Source organism: Diadema antillarum, unplaced genomic scaffold (assembly GCF_040938485.1).
Source record: "Diadema antillarum isolate AM-2024a unplaced genomic scaffold, OU_Dant_1.0 seq00001293_RagTag, whole genome shotgun sequence".
In the NCBI taxonomy this organism is placed as follows: Eukaryota; Metazoa; Echinodermata; class Echinoidea; order Diadematoida; family Diadematidae; genus Diadema; species Diadema antillarum.
In genome coordinates this window covers 241,442-264,305 of record NW_027272072.1, presented here as the reverse complement: position 1 = coordinate 264,305, position 22,864 = coordinate 241,442, and the positions used below count along the sequence as shown (strand labels likewise).

The 22,864-nt window shown below is 38.5% G+C and overlaps 1 protein-coding gene across 1 annotated transcript; it reads left to right on the top strand.

Annotated features, from left to right (window-relative positions):
* The first annotated feature begins 1,759 nt into the window (after positions 1-1,759).
* On the top strand, positions 1,760-22,588 carry LOC139708009 (uncharacterized). The gene is made up of 10 exons (XM_071619999.1): positions 1,760-1,872; positions 10,858-11,065; positions 12,136-12,248; positions 13,312-13,432; positions 16,176-16,255; positions 17,701-17,850; positions 18,209-18,392; positions 19,504-19,657; positions 21,218-21,309; positions 22,496-22,588. The coding sequence occupies exons 1-10, from the start codon at positions 1,760-1,762 to the stop codon at positions 22,586-22,588; spliced, it is 1,308 nt and encodes a 435-aa protein (XP_071476100.1).
* The last annotated feature ends 276 nt before the right edge of the window (positions 22,589-22,864 follow it).

The following is a 22,864-nucleotide window of genomic DNA, read 5'->3' as shown; positions in this document are numbered from 1 at the left end:
GTGTAGTCAAATATATTCACTAATGTTTGTTGCTGTGTGAGGGGAGTGTTTGTTCATGTTCCTTCTCCCTTTCTCTCTCTCTCTGAGATGTGTGTGTGTGTGTGTGTGTGTTTTTTGGGGGGGGGTTGTTTGCATTCATAATATAGAGCTGCCAACATTGAAATGCAATTATCAGGGAGATTGTTCAATGACATGCTTCTGATTCTATGCTGGTTCATAATTGTTCATTTCCAGAGAGTCTTCTGTGGATTCGGGAGCCCCCCCCCCCCCCCCAAAAAAAAAAGAAGAAAAAAAAAAGAAGGGGAAATTAACATTTTAGATAATCACCCTGAAAAGAAAACGAAACTGCTTGCTTCATGAATCCAGGCCTTCGGGCTCTAGAATAATGATAATAATAATAATAATAATAATAATAATAATGATAATAATAATAATAATAATAATAATAATAATAATATAATAATAATAATAATAATAAAAACATGTGGCATGATTGATAGTTCATGAGATTACTTAAGATTAACATTCATGCAAATCATCAGTAGTCCCCAGCTGCAGCTTCCAAGTTCCAGTTAAAAAAATAACAATTAAAATAATAAAATAAATGGATAGATCATAATCTAGCGGACATATCATCAAAACCAGAAATATAATTTGAAGAAGTGAGAATGTCCAAGGAAAAAAAACAGACACAAGGTTATTTTGTTTATTAAACCGTAACTTGCAAGACAACTTGATGTAAAACTAAACATGAAAAGAAAATCACAATGGAACATTTCAGAAAAGAAAAGGCATGAGAAACATCGTAACACAAATATTAGTATACAGGACTAAACCCAAGTTTTTTTTTACAACGTGTGAAATTGCTGACTTGCTCGTATCTGCAAGTAGTCAAACAAATGACAAATCCATACGAACACAAAGTGGCGATAACGAATCCTTAAATAATTATCTACGAAATTTTGACAGAATATGACGGAATAAACCTATTATATACACGCTTAAGCCGAGTTTCAGTCTTCGAGACCCGACACAGGAAGTAAAAAAACCACAGTAGCAGACGATGTGATGATGTGATGCGACCGTCGTTTCTGACCAATCACGATCCAGCATTGTACAAATGCGCTAATGGACGATTTCAAACAAAGAGCGATGTGACATACTGTTGTAATTTGCTGGATCCCATGAGGTATAAAAGATAGAGTGACTTGATTTTTCCATATTTTGAAAAAAAGATAATCAAGTATCCTACTTATTTAGTTTGAAAGAGATGCAAGGTGGTTAAGAACGTATTTGACCCACTTCTTTCGGGTTCAAATTTTATGTTTTCAACGCGTGAAATTACTCGTATTTTTACCCTAATTCCCTTTCCAGTATTATCAAATCTTTCTTCTTTCATTTTATGTAAAAATGAGCTGTAAATGTTATGCTGGGGCTGCACAACGATAGTTTAAAAAGAACACTGCACAGCTAATTATGTATTCATGACCGCTCCGAGCGTGCATACGTCCTCCGCGCTCTGTGCGAGATTCGCACGCCGCCGTGACGACTGACTGTTTTGCAGTAATCCTTCAATGGTCAGACGCGGTAGATTCACAATATCCATTCACCCTTCACACGGGGTCGTCTCGCGTCCCTCTTTCCGTATCTACCAACCGGTGCCCTACGTATACTATTATGCAACCTGGACCACAACGTGCCGTTTCGATACGGGATTGACTCGCCTCCGGCTGGCTGTATTGAACTGCGTTCGTCGAGAATGGCTCAGGCAGGATCTGACCGGTCTTGTCCGGAGCAATTAGCGAAGATAGCCTGCGAGGTAAAGCGAAGTTTCGCGGGACTAGAGGCTGACTCCCCGTGGCTTGCACAAGCGTAAGAAATTGAGAAAACTGACCCTTTTGGTATCACATGCTTAATCATGTATAAATAGGACTATTTATCTGTCATGATTAGGGTACCTGCACTGATTGACTTCATAATCCATGCACTCAATGATACCGACTGTCAAAAGTGTTCGTTTGTTTTCTTTTCTTCCTGTCTAGGAAAACATTTGTTTCTACATGCAGTAAAAAATGCTCCTGTAAGATATGTGTGATATAATAATCTTTGGCAACGAAATTTTTGACAACTTATACGCAGTGGTTGAAGAATTCCCTACTCCTATACATTTTGATGCGAACTTTTCTTCTCAAGACCTAATTCCATCCATATCACGACGAAACTTGGTTGCTCAAACTACGAATTTTGATAGGCCTACGCAATGAGGATCTTATCAAGCAAAAGTTACTCATCTTCTGTGAATTCGTGTATAATAGTCCAGGCTAGAAGGCACCCAACCTTGTTTTTTGATATATACAATGATTTTTGATGGTTTCTTGTCAATTCGAGGGTGCTGATTCCAAATCCGATTGATGCCACTCGCGTAACCTTGAGCATTTTCGGCAAAATGCAAAAATCCAAAATGGCCGCCAGATATGCTAATTCGGCCATGGTAAACACAATAATGTGCATTATATGACCAATTATTCCACCAAACTTTGTACATTTCTGTTCCTAGAGTTACTCCATCTGCATTTGCAAGCAAATTTTCATTTTATATAGGTTCATTTAGCATTTAAAGCTCATTTTTTAAATTCAAAATGGCCGCCATTCCTATGCTTATGTACTATATGAATGGCATAAACATATGCATGGAAATAAAGAACAAATTTACTGTATTTCCAGTCCCGTACCTACGTTATCATAAAGTGTTGCATGTGTAATATGTTGGGTGTCACTTACAATATATATGGGGGCCTACATATATGAGCATTTAATATTCATAAACCTTACGATATTGAACACAATTTCTTATATATTTCATTTTATCTCAACAAAAGTCTCAACAATATAAGTTCACTAAACGTCTCGCAAGGAATCAATATACCATCATATTTTACATGCAGGTTGAATATAAAAATGTGATACTAACACAATATATTAAGGAGCCTAGATACATGATATTTATCAAATAATGTTGAAAATGGAGGGGAAGCTAGAAAACAAAGCTTGTAATATGCATTCCCCTAAAACCATATTAACAAAGTACAGAAAAATCCTATACAGTCAAGTGCAGAGATACATGGTTGCAGACAAAAACACATCGGACATTAATGACACAACTAAAAACCCTTTACATTGTACATTTTTTCCAGCAAGGAGTTGGGGGGGGGGGGGGGGGGGAGGGGGGGAGGGTGCAGTCCTGAGGCGAGTTCGAAATGGATCATAGCCTCCATCACTTTGATATAATTTAATTTAGAAGTGCCGCCTTGATATTATCGAGCAAACCTGATTTTCTTCTTGAATTAAAACAGCAACAAAAACTGTTGAAGGCAAAAACGAAACTGTCCTAATGCAATACCGTACAAACTATTCATTAAACATCAACCAAGGAGCAATGTGAGATACCTCTTTCAGTTCTCTCACAGTTCCCAGGTGTTGATAATATACACTTTGACATCATGATCTCATTCAGTCTTGTCTTAAAACTAAAACTGTCATTTTTATTGTCTTTAAAGAAGCCTTTAATTGTATGTTTAGCAGCAGGCGACATCAGCCCCAAATTTGCAGAATTCTCAGGCTAAAGATGCATATTAGTCCTGCAATTGTTTTAATTGCAACCACATCTGGTGATGTTCAGCACTTCCTCAGGGGTCAGAGGGCGATTATTTGCCATAGAAACAGGATGAAGACATGAAGACTTGCTTGATCACCACCCGTTGAAGCCCTATGGCTTTGTTGCCAGGCCAGAGACAGTGTTGTCGGTAACTTGGGTGGTAGAAGAGATGACATCAGACCAGCATCTGCACCAACCTGTTTTGGGGTCAAAGCTTTCAAGTTACAGTAGGGAAATCTAGGCTTGTGGGATTTCAGGCGCATTGATGGCAGGTTGTTCAAGGGGGCATTTCATGAAGTGTTTTGTCATATCTTTTCTTTTTGACAAACTGTTATAAGCCATCGAATTCCTTGCATCTGATTGGCTGAGAGCAAATTTGTCAAACAAGTTTGTCAAACAAATTTGTCAGACAAAAAGCTTCATGAAATGCCCCCCCCCCCCTCCATGCTATCGTGTTTGGAAGGTCAGGGTATGGGTTGACGGCACTGGTGACACTTGCCATCCTTTCCTTCCAGTGTGAGGGAGTGTGATCGAGTGTCAGTGAAGGAGGGTGGACTTCCTTAGCCTATGCTTGGAAGGCTTGCCACAGAGGGCTACCTTGAACATAGCGTTGGCAAGATGGTTACTAAGTTCACAGTGCGACGGCAATGTTTTGCATCGTGCTGGGCATTGTATTGTTTACAAGTAATTAGCACGACGTGTACTGTATACAAAGCTGATATAGGTTTACAGTGTACATGTGTACTTGATCGATTTGATGCTTCCTCCTTCTTCGTCTTCCTCTAGTGTCTAGCTCTTAACTCTTCCAGTAAAGTCTGATTAAAACGTGCGCCTCTTGCTTGATTTTTTTCGTATTTTGTGCTTTTCTCGACAAGTGCTGGGTTTACAGTGTGCAGGAGAAATCCGTTGACGTTTTGTGCTGTTGAAATTTGAGGGAATTTTGCAAATGGCTGGAGCGTGGACCAAAGACGAAGAGAGACTGTTACTTCAATTACGTAGCGAGGCAGCAGTGAACGAAGAACTGAGCGGGACGTCGGCTGACGCTGCCGCGTACGAGTCCCTCCTCCGAAAACTTGCTGAACATGGGATTGAAAAAACCAAATCGCAGATGCACAACAAACTCAAGTACGATTTCAATTTCAATTTATTTTCATATTTCTCGATGAAAAATTACATCAAATATAACAAAATTAAATGAAATACATGTCATACATAGAATATTGCAAATATGTAAAACATAATAGTGGTCGATCTGTTCAGTTTGGAATCTGTGAAGTGAATGCTAAAGAAATATGAAGGAACCTACTTAAAAAGCGAGCTTGTTGAGCGTAGGTCCCGGTTAAAAACGAGTTTAAGATTGAGAAGGGGAGCACGGGTACAACAATGACCGGAACATAAGAGAAAAACAAAATAAAAAAGTACAAATATATATATATATATATATATAATATGTATAAGATATATATATAAGATGGAAGACATGGGTCTCATGATAATCTAATAAAGGTTGGGGCAAAGTCTCCAGAAGATGAAGTACTCCACTATTGTCTTGAGATGGGTCAGTACTCGGCTCATGTCATCCAAGGACTTTCTATGAGACGTAAAGGCAAGATCATCGGCAAACTTCCTACGTGAAGTGAATGTAATGTCACCACATATATGTTAAAAAGACCTCTAGTGGAGTTAGTTTACAGCCACCATTAAGGAGGCCATCATTCAGAGTCCTAACACAGCTGGTCTGGTTACCGAGAGCAATCCTGAATCTGCAAATACTGAAGATTAAAGACAAGCAGTGTGAAGTTGTTATAACACTGCTTTCAGAATGAGGCAGCACTGTACAGATCTCAGTCTCCCTCGACATCATAGGCCTATACTCAAACACATTCACTCCGAAAAAAAAACGGTGGTAAAATTCATCTACCATATATAATTCATCTGGGTTAACATTAAAAACTTTGGGGCATTGTTTTCATTTCAGAGATTTGACAACAGGAAGTGAGGTGGTCCCTTTTTTTCCACTTTCCCCTGCCTCATGTTCTTTCTTGGATGAGGGGACTGAAAAGTTTGTATAATATCGCTTTTAGATAATGTAGAACAGGACAGTTGATTCCTGATAAACGATCTTTTCAAGTTTTGGTGGATTTTTTCCAAATACCTAGGGAAAAATTCAGATTGAGGTAGCAAATTTGGATGTTTGCATCAAAAAATAAAACAGCCTTTGATCAAAAAATAAAACAGCCTTTGATCAAAAAATAAAACAACCTTCTGATTTATAGTCAGCACACAAATTGGTAAACAGTGTACCTGAGTGACAGAAAAAAAAAAATGTTTATTTCACACGCTCTGCCGTTCATGTTGTGCAGGGGTATATGAGTGGCATCCATTTTGAAGTTTTGTATTAAGAAGAATATAATAAGCCCAAAAACAATAAACTTTCTGTTTGTTTGCTTGTTTGCTAGCTTGTTTTGCTAGTGGCACTCCTCAGATTTGCATTACACATGCACAACTTGATAAAAGCGTAGGTATGTGACTGAAAATTCGTCTTCTATTTCTATGCATATTTTTTTGCCATTCATATAGTACATGAGTATAGGAGTGGCGGCCATTTTGAATTGAAAATAAGCTTCAGATACTAAATGTACCTCTTCAAATGAAAAATTTCTTGCAAGTGCAAGTAGAATTACTCAAGGAACAAAAATTTTTAAAACTTTGATGGAATAATTTTCATAAAATTGACATAACTGAGATTATCATGCCCAAATTAGCATATCTGGCGGCCATTTTGGATTTTTGCGTTTTGCCGAAAATGCTCAAGGTTACGCGAGTGGCATCAATCGGATTTGGAATCAGCACCCTCGAATTGACAAGAAACCATCAAAAAACATTGTATATATCAAAAAACAAGGTTAGGTGCACTTTCTATGGAGCCTAGCCTGGACTAATAACAACAAAATAATCCCGTCATCATTTAAAATGTGAGTGAACTGCTTGATATGGCTAGTTTCAATACGTTACCAGCGAATTTCGCAATTGACATTGCTTGTCAACTATACCTGTACTATATTCAGTTCTTTCACAATAAGATTATGATGGGACGCATGGTAGGTATAATGCATGGCATGATTGCCGATGACTTGAACGCAGGAATCTAAATTTCCCTTCATCAATTGCATCTATGCCTATTTATTTTTTTGTGTAGATTCCTCATGCGTGTCATCCTCTTTTGAGGACTGCTATGTGAAGATTCAGAATTGCCAATTTTCAGAGGGCACGCAGGGTCGCTTTCGGGATGTGGATTGTTGTGTGTTGTTGCGCTGCTTGAACGACCTTGAAATAACAAATCAGTGCGTGCGACAAAAATATGCTTGCTGAATTTCGGCGGAAAATAACTGCTGTATTGGTAAAGACACTCTGGCAGTCATATAGTGCAACGATTGTCATTGGTCGGAGGATTTCATTGCACCTGGGCAAGTTTGCCCCATTCAGAGACTGTATAGGACGTATAGTGAATATGTCTATAACTGCAAACGCATTCTTTTTCTGTTTTTCACGGTAGTATCTCTAATTGTGGATTAAAAAAAGAGAGTTCGGGCATCGAATCCCACCCTTGCTTACACCCTTGGACTTTTTTTCACAACACATGTCACAGTCAAGTATACGAATAAAATCAAACGTGCAGTCAAAACACACGAAAGAATTAATGAAGGGGTCATTCCACGAGACCAACACCCACAAGTCATAGGGTCCAAGAGTTCGACATTGAAATAAAAGTTCCAAGAGTCATACGGCCAACGAGTAACACAGCCCATGAGCTCGACAAGTGGTCAAAAGGCCCATGAGTGCAACAGTAGGCAAACAATGCTCACTAGTCCGACACTAGGCCAAAACTTGTCCATGAGTCCGACACTGTCAAAAAAGGACCCACGAGTACGACACAAGGCTAAAGAACACTTAAAGACCGACATTTCATCATGGGGCTTAATGTGTCGGTATCGTGGGCTGTTTAATTTAGCTTAGTGTCGAACTCAGTGGGCCTTGTTTGCCTAGTGACGGATTCACGGGCCTTAATTGCCTAGTGTCGATCTCATGGGCTGTGTGACTCGTGGGTGTCGAACTCGTGACGTACACCCTTAACAGCTACGTTCCATGCAGTAGGGTTCCAGTCTTCGAAAATCAGGGTTTTAGCCTGAAAACCAGGGTACATGTCACGAGCTTGACAGCAACGAGTCATACAGCCCACTAGTCATACAACCCACGAGTCATGCCGCCCACGAGTCATACAGCCCACGAGCCATACAGCCCATGAGCTCGACACTACGCAGATACGGCCTATGAGTCCGACACTATAGAGGCGAACAAGGCAAACGATTTCGACACTATAAAAAAGGCCCATCGAGACCGACACATTAAAGGCCCGTGATGTAATGTCAAACTCGTTCTGCCCTTTTTCATGTGTGTGTCCACTGCCGAACTCGTGGCCCTTGTTTGCATAGTGTCGGACTCATTGGCTGTTTTTGCCTAGTGTCGGACTCATGGGTCGATCTTGTTTGACTATTGTCGCACTCATGGGCCTTATTCTGCCTATAGTGTCGAGCTCACGAGCTGTGTGATTCGTTGGCTATGACTCATGGACCTTTTTTCAATGCCGAACTCGTGGGCGGTATAAGTCGTGGGTGTCCGTCTCTTGGGATGACCCCAGAAACTCACTATTGTTATCCAAATGAATAAGGCTTTGGCATACCATTAAAGGTTAATAGAATCGGAGCTACTTTTTGATCGACTATCTTTTGACATTTCATGGGCAGATATACAGGAAAAGTGATCAAAAGAATGTAATACATGTATCTGTGACCATACGAAGAACACAGTCCATTAGTTTGGAAACATTAGTCAGCAAGCAACAACAGAGCACAAAATACGAATACCTGTCTATTCCCAGTTGCTATAGTAATCCAGATGTCGCTATAATGTATCTTTTTTTTATGTAAGTTTCGAAAAGTCTATGTTACTTAGACAGATCTTTGATCTCAATGGGGCATACCATTGATGATAATGATGGTGAAAATGATGATAAAGATATTAGTAATGATAACAACAGTACATAATTTTTCCTAAATGGTAGCAAGGCCATTAAGTTGTGTTGCTTAGAGCATAAAATTGCAAATCATTTGGCTCTGTTACAGCAATCAAACCTCGCTTTGTATAAGTCCTCCTCTCAGACTGATATTTTACTGCGCAAACACAATACTGCATGTATACTCATGTAAATCCAATCATATTTATCAGCGTTCAGCTTTATCAGCCGGATAATGGCAAAGGTAGGCTAGTTGTATATCATGTACAATACTTCCAAAATCAAGACCGGATCCCGGGATCGGATTTAGTGTGTTCATTAATGGCACTGAAGAACACTCATTGAAACTATAAAACAGCAAATCTACAAACACTATTGCAGGTAACACCCCCTGATCACAACATATATTTAGATACATTTGGTGAATGGTTAACACTGAAGATAAAGAAGTATATCTAATGGGAGATTGTGATTTTGCTCATGAAAAACATAATAATAACGCACTGAAATTTCTGAGCTCATGATCATCTTACGCTTTTCATCCTCACATTAATCATGTTGATAAACCAACTAGAACATCAATTGCATCAAAAACTTTCATTTACAATATATTTTCTAATGCGCTTTGATAAAGTTTCATAAACGACATTTCTTATTCTGACACTTTAGACCACTTACCAATTTTCGTTATTTCAAATCAAATCGAAACTGTTTAAAAAACAAAGAGAAGTAAACATGAAATGTGCAGGAAAGAAATTCAACAAAATATTGCATTTCTGAACTTTGACCTTGCTAATGAAGAATGGAAAGAAGTACTGAATGAGATTAATGCTAACAAGGCATACGAATTCTTATGCCCAAACTCTATTTTTGTATGATAAAAATGTGCTTCTATAGTAAACGATAAACATTTTTTAAAAAGAACAAGCAACCTGGGATCACTAAAGGCATTATGCCATCTATATCCACCAGAGATAAATAATGATTGTAAGAAGCAAGCAGTGAAAAGTCAATGTTGTCGCAAATTTGCCAATTACAGGAAATAGAGAAAGCAACTTATATCAATTATCAGATTATCTTGCAAATCATATTATTCCAACAATGTAGAAACAATAGCAATAATACAGAATTCTCAAGGGAATGTGTAAAAGATCTGTTAGGAAAGAACAGAACTGAACAGATAGTATACTGACATTTTCTTCGTAAATTAGACAAAATTAATTACAAAAAAGTAAATGCTTTCAATGATTATTCTACAAATTTAGATTCTAAATAAGCAGCTATTATTGGTCCCAGTATCACACCTTTTATGGAATTTTCACCAACACCCTGTGAAAATCAATTACATCTCAACCTCACCAATGATTATGCGAAAAAAATGTATATATATATATATTAGTCAAACAACGTAAGTCCAGTAGGTTAACGGCACATGACAACATCACTATAGATTTATTGCAAACATTTTATTTATCATATTACTACTCTATTAAACTCATATCTTTAGTCTATCATTAGCAATGGGCAAATTTTCTGATTCACCCAAACTTGTTAAATGTATTCCAAATTCTAAAAAAAGATGATCCTAGTTTACTTGGTTAAAACGGACCAGTATCGATTTTATCCAGGATATCCAAAATCCTCAGCTGCACCTTGTGCATGTTACACCATCGCTGAGACAGAGAGGGAGAAAAAGAAAGAGGGAAAAATGAGCGAGAGGGAGAGACAAAAAATAGTTCTTATATTCAGAGTTTATTGTCTTTTTTTCTCCTCTACGACGTGCCAGATGGTGTCTAAACAGAAGAGAGTGACGACTCATTAAAGAGGAAATCCAGTCCATTAATATAAGTTAGTCTGATAACAAAGAGTAAAAGCTTACGAGTTTAATGGTAATAATTTGACTGAAATATGATGAAAAATAAGGAAGTTTTGACATTGCTCACGATTTTGTGTTTTTGTTTGTAGTATCTGATTATTATTTTTTATTCCATTTTTTTGGGGTACTGTATTGTATATTTCTAGATGTTTTTATCCGTGCACGGACATGTTGAAAAACAGCCATTGGCCGAATCTTGTTGTCGTGCTTTTAAAAATCTGCAAATGAACGAAACTTCTTGCGATGTAACAGACCTCTTCCAGGTTACACAGAACTCGAGTCTGTCTCGGGATACCAGACCTTCCATTACCAGCATCCCTTTGAGCTCAAGTACAATGGCGGTGTACTGCCGGAGCTCAGCGTGGCGTATGAAACCTGGGGAGAGGTGAATAGTGACAGGAGTAATGTGGTCCTGGTCTTTACAGGACTAACGAACAGCTCTCATGCCAGGAGCAATGAGGTGAGGCCATTGCCCTTTGTCTTTGTTGTGTTGTCATCATTTTTATTTGTTCTGTCTTAGATTTGCAGGCACATACCGCTGCTTACTCGGCTTACTGGTTTATATTTAGTATATATGCAGGGTAAATTCGATTTTATTCATCTATACTTCTGCATCTATATTTCTCTATATTATTTCTGTGTCCTTTTCACGCATCCCATTATTTTTGCGATATACTTCTGCCGAGGATCGTTGGATCTGTTGTGGCTTTCTGTCCGTTGTATTGTCTTCCTGTCATGTTAGCCTTGTCTCATTCTGTCTTATCTCTTAGTCTCCCTTTATTAGTTTCATTTTGTCCCAATCTCGTTTATTGTTTATTCGCGTGTGTATGTGTATCTGTTAGTTTCTCTGTCTTCTTATGGGCTTCTAGACTTTTTTCCAGATTTTTTTTCCTTTGTGCATCAACTTATTTTTCGTTTTGACATTCTCTACCTGAGGGGCCCACATTCTACAAGCTTTGTCTTTTTAATAGGTCTCTCCATTTTTCGAAGTTTGCGTATTGTTATTTCGTCTTCATCACTTTAGTTCTCGTGACAACGTGTTAATACTACAAGGTTCCACAATTATCTTATAAACTCTTCTCAGTTTACTTTGTTTTGCTTATGTAACCTTATTCTCTGTTACCAAGGAAAGTGAAATGTCTATGTTCTTTTCGAAAAATGAAACAAAATTAGAATTGAATAGAATATTTACGGTATTGGTCGCATAGAGATGGTGAACTCATTAGTGGGTAGGCATTCCATGTCCTTAACTTCGGTAAGTATAAAAGGAACTGTGTTTAAATTATTTTTGGCGTATGTACGAAAATGGAGGTGAAAGGTCGAGTTGTCGTATAATTGATTTATCGGATCCAATTCCGCCCACCGAGGATTCTATAATGTTTTACTTTTCTAGTCAATAATGTATATAAAAAGATTATCATGAAGTAGGTAGTCATTTCAATGAATTCATGCATGTTTGTCAGTATCATGTACCATCAACTCTTGCATGGAGTCTTTAAAATCCCCCTTTTCTATCCTCACCTCTGACAGAATAACCCCACTCCGGGTTGGTGGGAGAAGTTCATTGGACCGAGGCGATCCATTGACACCAGCAAATTCTTTGTCGTGTGCTGCAATCATATCGGCGGTTGCTTCGGAACCACGTAAGAGCAATAGCAAACATTTTCCACGTTAATATCCTAAACACATTACTCGCTCAAGCCTTTATGAGGAGTCACAATAGCTGCAGTGGACAGCCACGAAAAGACATTTAAATTAGAATAGAATCTTCCTCAATCCGTTTGTCCCCTTGGAACGAAACCAAAAAAAAAAATGAAAATAAAACATGAAAGTATTTTGTTCGAACATGGTATGACCCCTTCAATTACAGGTGCACTCAAAATTCAGTGGAACATGAAGGAGTCAAAGCAGTGGACACCAAAATGTCTGTAGGCTGTCATGGATGTTCTTGCCAATATCACATAAAATTATTATCTTTTAGTGATCGTGAATTCTGTAATCTCATTGGTCAATCACGTAATTGATAAAATCCCGTATTACCTGTGTTACTTAGACCAACCACTGAATATTTCCCGTATTCCGTGTCTAAGAAGGTCAAATTGTGCGCATGCGCTAAATCCGCCCCTGAATATTTTCCGTATGACGTCATAATATTACACAGCTAGCTGCGCGTGTACGTATGCGCGCATAATCAGCACGCGAGACGTACTGTAAGTCAACACGGCTGACAGCGAGAGGAAATCAGCGAGAAGGTTAGCACAACGCCCAAATATACAGCAAAGGCCTGGGGGCATTTCACGAAGCATTTTGTCCGACAAAGTTGTCGGACAAATTTGCTCTAAGCCAATCAGATGCAAGGATTTCTGTAGCTTGTAACAATTTGTCAGAAAAATATCCGACCAAAACGCTTCATGAAATGCCCCCCCAGATCTACACTTAAAAAGATAAAATCGTTACCCCTGCTTGTTCTTACGAAATACGGGAAATATCTACGGTCTGGTGCCATATTCCATTCGGCCTCCGGCCTCATGGAATATGGCAGCAGACCGTAGATATTTGCCCGTATTTCGTGAACAAGCAGGGGGTAACTAATAATGTTGGTATCGAATTGCATGAACAAAAAAATATTCTGCATTCCACACAACTATATGAAAAAAAAAGAATAATCCTATTACTGATTGCCGTTTTCATCATGTTTTATAATAGGGGACCATCATCGAAAAACCCATTGACTGGAAAGCCATACGGGACTACCTTTCCAATGGTGTCGGTGGAAGACATGGTCCACGCCCAGTTCCTAGTACTGGACCATCTTGGAGTAGACAAGGTACCTTTTATGTTCTGAACCTTGAACATTAATGAGACAAAGTTTGACGGACCATAGCCTGTCATCCACCATTTTTTTTTTTTTTGTGTGTGTGTATAATCCCATTATGCTGCATACCCTGTTACGAGATGGAAATAACTTGTCAAAATGGCGTCTTCTCTTCAAAATGCACTGCAACTACGAGGTAGCACTGGAAACAACCCAAATTTCCAGCCTAGAAGTGAGACGCGAGGAGTTGTCTATGAAATTTGCGCAGAAATCGGCAAACTCTGTGTACTTTCAGAAATGGTTTGTGCTGAATGCGTCCTCTCGAAAACTCAGACACACAAAGCGCTACATGGAAAAAAGATGTCGCACTAAGCGTTTCGAGAATAGTGCAATTCCTTACCTCACAAGGCTGTTGAATTCTACATCAATGTAAATCATTTTGAATTGTTATCCCGGGTTAAGATGACTGACAAGTCTCTGTCTGGTCAGAGCGATGGCACGCCCCTCATACTCATTCCTTACATTTTTTTTCTCTCTCTCCTTCAGCCTTTTACTTCTTTCTCTCATTTTAACCTCCTCCTTTCCTGTCCAGAAAAGGTTATCAAGGTCATAACCTCTATATTATTACCCTATTGCATAATACAAATGAGTTTCATGATGTTATTTTCTTAATGGATTACTTTTCTGATTACGTCAATATTGGATTCCTGAGTACAGTTGTACATGCATATGGCTGTGTTTGTTTGTATACGTATGTGTGCACACACACACATTCACGTAGTCCTTCTTTTGTCTCTCCTTCTCCCTCTCTATCTTTACTAGACCCCTAGCTCTTTTACCCATTCTACCCTGTTCTTCCAATCTACTCTACCAGGTGAAAGCTTTCATTGACTCTGTTTTTATTTTGATGGGGCCATCTTCCCTATCACGTTGCTGTATCTCCTTATCTTTACAATTCTTATATGTGCGGTCCACGATATGTATGTATTTATTCTTGTGAAAGTTAAATAGGATATAAAATTGTTATTTTTTCATTCTGCACCCCATACAAACGTCCGTATTTATGTGTGCACATGCATAAGTCTGTGTATGTATGTATGTATGTATGTGTACACATCCAAAATTTGCTAGACCCTCTTTTTTTTATCCAATTTATCTCGTATCTCTATATTCTACATCTCTTCCGTAGTGATACTTGCTTTGAAAATCACCCCATAAAGCTATTTTTTCTTCATAAATCTGCAATTCTGAATGGAGAAATATGACATTTTTGTGTATATTTTTATGTATATTTTGGGACAGTTAGAGGAACTATCCTGTGAGTTTGATGTTGTTATTTGGATTATGTTTAAAGAAGAATGTGGGTCACGGGTATTTCTAGGGGTCGGGTGAGAGTGCTAGGGTATATGTTTCATCTGATAATCTAGTCATTAGAATGAAATTTGGTTATGAAATATAAAAAAAAACAGTTGATATAATTATATTGGGGTTGTGCAATCACATCTTTAAATTGTTAAATATTTTATTTTTGGTTATCATAAATCATGCAAACCTGATGTTTTGTGTATGATGTTATGTAGTTTTATTGGAGTAGAGGCAAACCAGCCGTCATAGTAATTTCTATATAGTTCTGATTGTTTTGACAAATGTTGAATATGTTCTTATCTTGCATGATATATTATATCGGATAATGCTCAACTTATTGATTTGCGTACTTATGATATTTTCCCACTCAATTCTATCACACGTGCAAATGCTTTACTCTGTAACCGTCTGAATGTTTGAATTTGTATGTATGTATTTTATGTAATATTATACGCAATTTAGCCCTCGGGCTACGAGATGTGATATGAATAAATAAACCTTTCAATAAACCTTTCAATAAAATATCTTGCAATAAAAAAAAAAGACACGAGAGAGAGAGAGAGAGAGAGAGAGAGAGGAAAAAATTCAATAAAAGGGACAGTCCCCGATTTAATCTTCTGACGTTTTTCATAATGTATACGTTTTGTTCAAAAATTTTTCACGGATTTCAATTCCGTATTGTTTTCCGAATTGACCCGGTTCGAACCGCATTGACTCGCATCGAGCCGCTGCAACCCGCAGCGTAACCCCTATCGACCCGTAATGGCCCTTTTCATATCCCCATGGCCATGGCAGTTTTTAAATCTGCGTACAAGAACCGCATCTCGCCAGTATGTAAGTTACCCTCCATTCCGGGACTAATCCGACTCATTTCCACCCGGATCAAATCCGTTTTGTGACCCGACCGTGTGTGACTGTAGCATTCAAAAGGAAACAAGCTATGGAATTTTACTAAACTTACTAAACCGTATACGGATTTTGTAAACAGAGGAAATGACCAAAAAATAAAAAAAAAAACCCAAAAGAATACAACGTAATGGCAAAAGTATAGTAGAGTCTAAAGGATTTTAAGGCGAGTAATATCTGGAAGTGGCTTTCTTGCAGGAAGAAAAGTGGGACAAGAACAACTGCCAAGTTTTGGCAATTTGCTGCATATCCCTGCAAAGAAACCATCGACAAATGAAGCTCGTTGTTATCAAGTGGTTGATTTTGTGTTCATATACCAGCCATAGATCGAATTTTCCGGAAGGCTGGTTTCTCGATGAAACACTAGTTTAGTCAGGCAAGGAAGATTACTGTACAATAATTATGTTTTCATGATTCACATTGCGTTGATATCACTAGTAGCCTTTAAGATAGTTATGCAACAACGTGTGCCTTACCTTTCCAGCTCCATGCCTGTGTAGGATCATCCCTCGGTGGAATGTGCTCTATCTTGTCTGCTGCCCTCTACCCCGACAGAGTGGGAAGGTAAGTATAATTATGTATACTTTAAAAAAAAAAGACAAATTGTACGCGCTGTTAAACCGTTTTTCCGACGATTGTGCCGTCGATGCACTGTGATAGGGTCATGCCTATACCGTAGTTTACTCTATAGTCTGCGATCCTGTTCAGCGAGATACAGCGGGTGCACGCCACGAGACCGACACCCACGAGTCATACAGCCCACGAGTCATACAGCTCACAAGTCATACAGCCCATGACTTATACAGCTCACGAGTCATACAGCCCATTAGTTCGACACTAAGCTAACAAGGCCCACGAGACCAACACATTAAACCACGTGTTTTATCTGTCGAACTCGTGGGCTGTTTTACGTAGTGTCGAACTCTAGGGCTGTATGACCCGTGAGCTGTATAACTCATGGACCTGTTTTCAATGTCGAACTCATGGGCTGTATGACTCGTGGGTGTCGGTCTACAGCGACTGTTCTACATGGGGTTATTGGACAAATAGAGCATTGCTACATGACGTTAATAATATTTGAAAACAAAATACCCACGTCATTTATAGTTCATTGTATCATATTGCGATCGAATATTAATGTTTCACTGATAGAGTGTGTAAACGGCAGCACGTCAGAACTTCGACACCCAAGAGTCATACAGCCCACGAGTCACACAGCCCGTGAGCTCGACATTAGGAAAATAACGCCCATGAGTGGACTTTTTTTTTTCTTGTCTAGCGTCGGACTCACTCATGAGTCCGACACTACACGCAAACAAGGCCAACGAGTCCGGTACTGGGCAAAAAAAGGCCCATGAGTCCCATACTGGACAAACGAGGCCCATTAGTTTGACGCTCTTTACATCACGGAGCTTTATATACTCAGTGTCGGTCTCGTGGACCATTTTTTTAGTAGTGTCCAACTCACTGGCCTTGTTTGCCTATCGTGGCGGACTAATTTGCTGTATTTGGATACTTCGGACTCGTGGGCCTTGTTTGCTTACTGTCGAGCTCATAGGCTGTATGACTCATGGGCTGTATGACTCATGGACCGTTCAGTTTACCTGTCAGTGAAAGTATAGTGATTTTCACTAATCTATTATATGACAGCGGATTATCACAATGTACATGCATGTCAGAACTAGAATGAATATAGAACAGTTCGAATTATAGTGTGGTTCGTGTGTCTGCCAGGGTTCACACATTATTTAATCAACCTCTGCTGTTATTGTGATAACAATAAAACACACTGGATGGTTTGAATACACAATAAAATTGTATATGATTTTTATCCAAGGGTATATAAGATGGAAGACCGGAATCCAAAGAAGCTAGAAACATCAATGATTAACTTCTTTCACTCTCATGTTTGCATATTTTTTTGTCTTTTTGTCTTGTCCTCTTGACCTCTCTCTCCCTTGAATCTACATTTCGCTCTCCAATGGTAACTACTCTGTATTATCATGTAGGGTGATATCTATTTCGGCGTGTGCCCAATCTCAGCCAAGCTGTATTGCTCCCAATTACCTCCTGAGGCAAGCCGTTATGATCGATCCAAACTGGAAAGGCGGTCACTACTATGGCCTTTCCTTTCCCACAATGGGCATTAAATTGGCACGGTAATTTTACCTTTCTTTCTGTTACAATCAAACGTAATTACACCCCATGATATCATTCATTCTTTCTTTCTTTCTTGATCTTCGATGTCAGTTAGATTAATATCATCATTGTCGTTTAGATCTTATCATTAATTGGTATGATATTAGTACATGCATCATCCGTACGTAATAATATCATGATTCTTACGGAGAGATGCAAGACGCAGAATTCAAACATCTTCATTATCAATTTACCTTGTTACGTCTAAGTATTACATCATCTGAGGAAAGTGGAAAGAATCTCTTTCCATCTCCCTGATCTCCAAGGTAGACTTTTGCAGCCATTGGTTTGTATTCTATACTTTGAAACCTTTAACAGGGAGATAGCTACCATGACCTACAGGAGTGGCCCAGAGTGGAAAGAACGCTTCGGGAGAAAGCTTATTGATGAGGATGAACCACCCTCACTCTGTCCATCCTTTGAGATAGAGGCCTACATCATGCACCAAGGGGAGACCTTCTGCAACAAATATGACCCAAATTCATTGCTCTACATTACAAAAGTGAGACTGGGTAATGCTCTTTAGTTATACACGACGAGAACATTGGGTGAGGTTCCAAGAACAAATTCAGAGCCTAGAAGAATGCCATCCGTACCAGTAATGGCGCATTTCTTTGCAATAACAAAAGTGCCTGACGGTCCTCACACAAATTAATGTAGGACTTGATTGCGTTCTTTCCTTTTTTCAATGAGATGTAATGCTCAGATAAATTGAAGTATCAGTCATGCACTGATGCGCCAAAGAGATAACAGGTTATTTATATCTTTTACTTAAATTTTCCTCGGAGCAGAGACACACGGAGAAGAACTGGTCCTGTTTTGAGAGGCGTGCCTTCAAAGACGCATTATGCATCGATGGAGACACACTTGCAGTAATTACAGTTGTTGGTTTGCAGCATTTGCAAATTGCTCCCACTGGTCTACTTCGGAAAAGGATTCTAACCAACATATACGTTTATCAGGACGTTCTCTGCTCTGATGTACCATACATTGTGAGACACAGATTCATCAGTCCTTGCACAAAGCACATAATCATAAAATGCATTTACCGACTTACCCAAAGACTTGCACACAAACCCTCACTGCAAATGATAGACACTCTTACAGATATACATTCATCTTCTGTTCTTTTCAACCGTAAGATTTGTTTATATATTTTAATATGTTTCGAGAACTCAATCACAGTCAAGCTGTAATTATGAATGGCGGTCTGCTGTATTCCCCCCTCCCCCTTCCAATTTTTGTTCTTCGATGGTACAATGTGGTAAGAAGCGACGAATCGTGATATTATACGAAGTATCTATAATTCGTTCTATGCCTTTATAAATCACTATAAGTTGAAATAATTATTGCTTTATAATTTTTTTTTCGCACGAACTTTTTTCATTTCGTCGTTTTATTCGTGTTTGTTTGTTTCTTCTGGAAAATGCAGAAACAAAACAAGTTAACAGACAGACAGACAAACAAACAAACACGATCACAATAGGAAATGGCGCGCTAGATCTTCGCGTATCACATCCTGTGTGGCAAGGTAATGAGATATCCTGTACATAGATATTTTGTGTTTAACTTGTTCCTTTTTTCCCTACTATTTTTATATGTATACAAACTAGGCTATTGACATGTTTGACATGGGGGAAGGGTTCAGCTCCTTGCGAGATGGCATGTCTAGGGTTCGATGCCCTGTCCTGGTGTTGGGTATCAACTCCGATATCCTCTTCCCAATCGGGCAGCAAAGGGAGTTGGTGGACCTCCTCAAAGCCTCCGGTGAGTATGTAGTGAACTCTTATCACGCCAAAGAGCCATAGTGGCCCGTATAATAATATACCACCTTTGTAAAACAATTTAAAGGACAAGTTCACCTTCATAAACATAAGGATTGAGAGAATGTAGCAATATTAGTCGAACACATCATTGAAAGTTTGAGGAAAATCGGACAATACGTTCAAAAGTTATGAATTTTTGAAGTTTTTTTGCAGTAACCGCTGGATGAGAAGACTACTGCAGTGTGTGAATAACTTAGATTTCACATGCGTACAACAATATAAGGAAAATATAAAGAGAATTCCACAAAATTTCATCTTTTGAAAAAAGTACACATTCGTCCAACTTGTTACCGACAAATGTTATGGGTAATATTATTCCCCCTGCCCTTAGAAAGAGGCAAGTCAAGTGCTCTTTTATTATGCGAAAAAAGTGAAAATATGTTGAATTTTCTTTACATTTTCTTTATACTGTTGTACGCATATGACTCACAAGCTGTAGTAGTCTCCTCATCCAGCGGTTCCAACACAAAAATTTTAAAAATTCATAACTTTTGCATCGATTGTCCAATTTTCCTCAAACTTGCACTGATGTGTTCTACTAATATTGTTGCATTCTCTCAATCTTTATGTTTATGAAGGTGAACTTGTCCTTTAAGGATTACATTTTAGACCGTGGACTATAGGACAAGCACCAAACATGCCAAAGAAGCGTATAAAGCGCAAATTAGACAGCACCATGGTCGTTACTTGAATACCTCTGTGTCCACGAAGGTTAACAAAAACTCAAAGTAAACATAGCTTACACGTTTCTTTCAGGGTTCTACCACGCTTTCAAGCTCTGCTTTTTGTGTCAACCCATGGAAACTCGTCAACCCAATGATGGATACACATCAAACATCAGAAGACATTTTGATTTTGAAAAGCCTGCGATGATAAGATATCACGATCTAAAATGTACCTTTACTTTCATATCTTGAATGAGAATGAGTGGTTTTGGGTGCTTTTTTTTGGGGGGGTGGTGAAATTTACGTTCACTTTGAAGTTCTTCAGAAAACAAATAAAATGGAGTGAAATGAAAAATCCAATTTGACATTTGAAACCCCATTTTGCCTCAGTGTTTTGAGGTGGTACCAGTGTAGGTCCTGAAAGTTCTCAGGTTTTCCAGTCGTCTTTGTGTTCAAATTCATACATTGCTCTTGCGATTATCAACTTCAGAAAATAACGTGACCTAATAACTGCGGTGATAACTGACTTAATTGTACAAAACGACAAGTCGAGAACAGTCCTATGTTAAGTTTATTTGGGGTTTCAAGTCAGCTGACAATATTTAAGGTGATGTGCAATGATCCTGAATACTTTCGTGCTTTTAATCTCATCATGCTTTAAAACTGAAGAAATGAAATTCCTTTTGTTGATTTCAAGTTTTGATTTTCCTATACTACAAAATGACCTCACAACACAGACACACCCTCATACGTAAAAGAAACAAAAATGCGGTGCTGATAAATCTTCGCGTGATCTGCTCTTCTGCAACTAAATGTTTCATGCATTGTGTTTTCAGGTAACGACGCCATAACCTTCTATGAGATCAACTCCATCTATGGACATGACACCTTTCTGCTCGATCTGTCGAATGTTGGAGGAGCTATCAAGGTATTCGATCAATCCATTGTCATTATGAGGCATACACTCTCCGTGATAGATATGTATTTATGTGTGTATCTGTGTCCATCATAGTTGCGTATCAAACAAATCTCACACGTATAACATTTCTGTGTTTCCATACAACATACGTACATATTTCATGTTCTTCATACCTATATCACATTATTTGGGATACGATATACTGTGTATGTGTGCATATACTGTGCATCTGTCTTTTTTTTCATTAAAAATGTAGAAAGTGAAAGTTGAAGCGCTTTAATCTACAGTTGTATTTCCAAACTTGTATAAAACACTAGTCGCATGTCCTTACAAACACACACACACACACACACACACACACACACACACAAAAGAAACCCTCACACTATACACATGATAATAATTATGATGTGCGTATAGGCCCACCTGTTTATACGATTAAAGTCATATTCATTCATGTGTGATCTTATACCGCATTCATCAGAAACTGACAGATATCATACAATTTAATTAAAAGGTTTTATATTGTAATAAGGGCCCATATCTGTCTATTTTAGATGTTAAAAGAAAGAAATCTCGGATATACATTGCACCCTCCGATGAACTTCTAAGTGTTTTTTGTTTTGTTTGTGTTTTTTTTTTTTTTACAGTCGAGTCAACATGGTCTTAACTCAACCTGCTTTATCTATATAGTCATAATGTTATTTTTGTCGGGTTAATATTCCATAGTCGGTCACTCGAATATTACGTGAGCCCCTTGTTGGAAAAGCAGCTATAGTGGTATTGCTATAGGCTCGAGATAAACGTGATGGTAGACGGATTAAGAAATAATTGTTCAACTCGTGACACCAATACAACAATACAACAAATTCTCAAGGTAATATAAGGAATATATGCGTTAAGAACCTTCTTTTTTCAATCATAGTGATATTTGTATATAACAAGTGTAAACGTTGATACCTGTAATAGTAATTTCCCTGGTTTGTGACGTCGCAGTTTTAACTCTCACTCAACTCCCCACAGGGGAAAAATATTTAGACAGGCTCATGAACTATATCGGTAAATCTGGTCAACTAAACTTACTTGTAATTTGGAGTAGCGACGTTTCTGAATGTGTAATATTTTTGTGTGTTTTCGCTTGTATGTTTGTGTTTAATTCTCTGTCTTGTCTCTTTTGTCTTGTGTCTCGTATAAGGGCCATCTGGAGACCGAGTTACCGGAGTATGGTCTTGCACGAAAAGCAAAGCCCAGCCGACTGAATGACATAAATGAAAAGAAGACGCCATAGATCATTAAAATTGTAGTGACGTCAGAACATGTATAAATGAATCAGCTTATGTTTTTATTTCAGATACCCTTTAAACTTATCCGTTGAACCATTCTATAAATGAAGCTATATGTACAACATAGGATATTCATCGTCCACCAAATTTTTGCTGCGTGTTTATGAACTCCGATGTAAGCTCAGCACTTGGTCGGAGCTTTGAGATCCTGCTTTCTCTCCCCCCCCCCCCCCCCCCCCCCGCTGGAATTATTCCCAATAGTCACGACACCAACTGAAAAT

Coding starts and splice junctions, on each gene's coding strand:
- LOC139708009 (XM_071619999.1), top strand. CDS start 1,760: ATGGCTCAGGCAGGATCTGACCGGTCTTGTCCGGAGCAATTAGCGAAG. Junction 13,433..16,175: donor ACCATCTTGGAGTAGACAAG/GTACCTTTTATG, acceptor TTACCTTTCCAG/CTCCATGCCTGTGTAGGATC. Junction 19,658..21,217: donor GGACCTCCTCAAAGCCTCCG/GTGAGTATGTAG, acceptor TTGTGTTTTCAG/GTAACGACGCCATAACCTTC.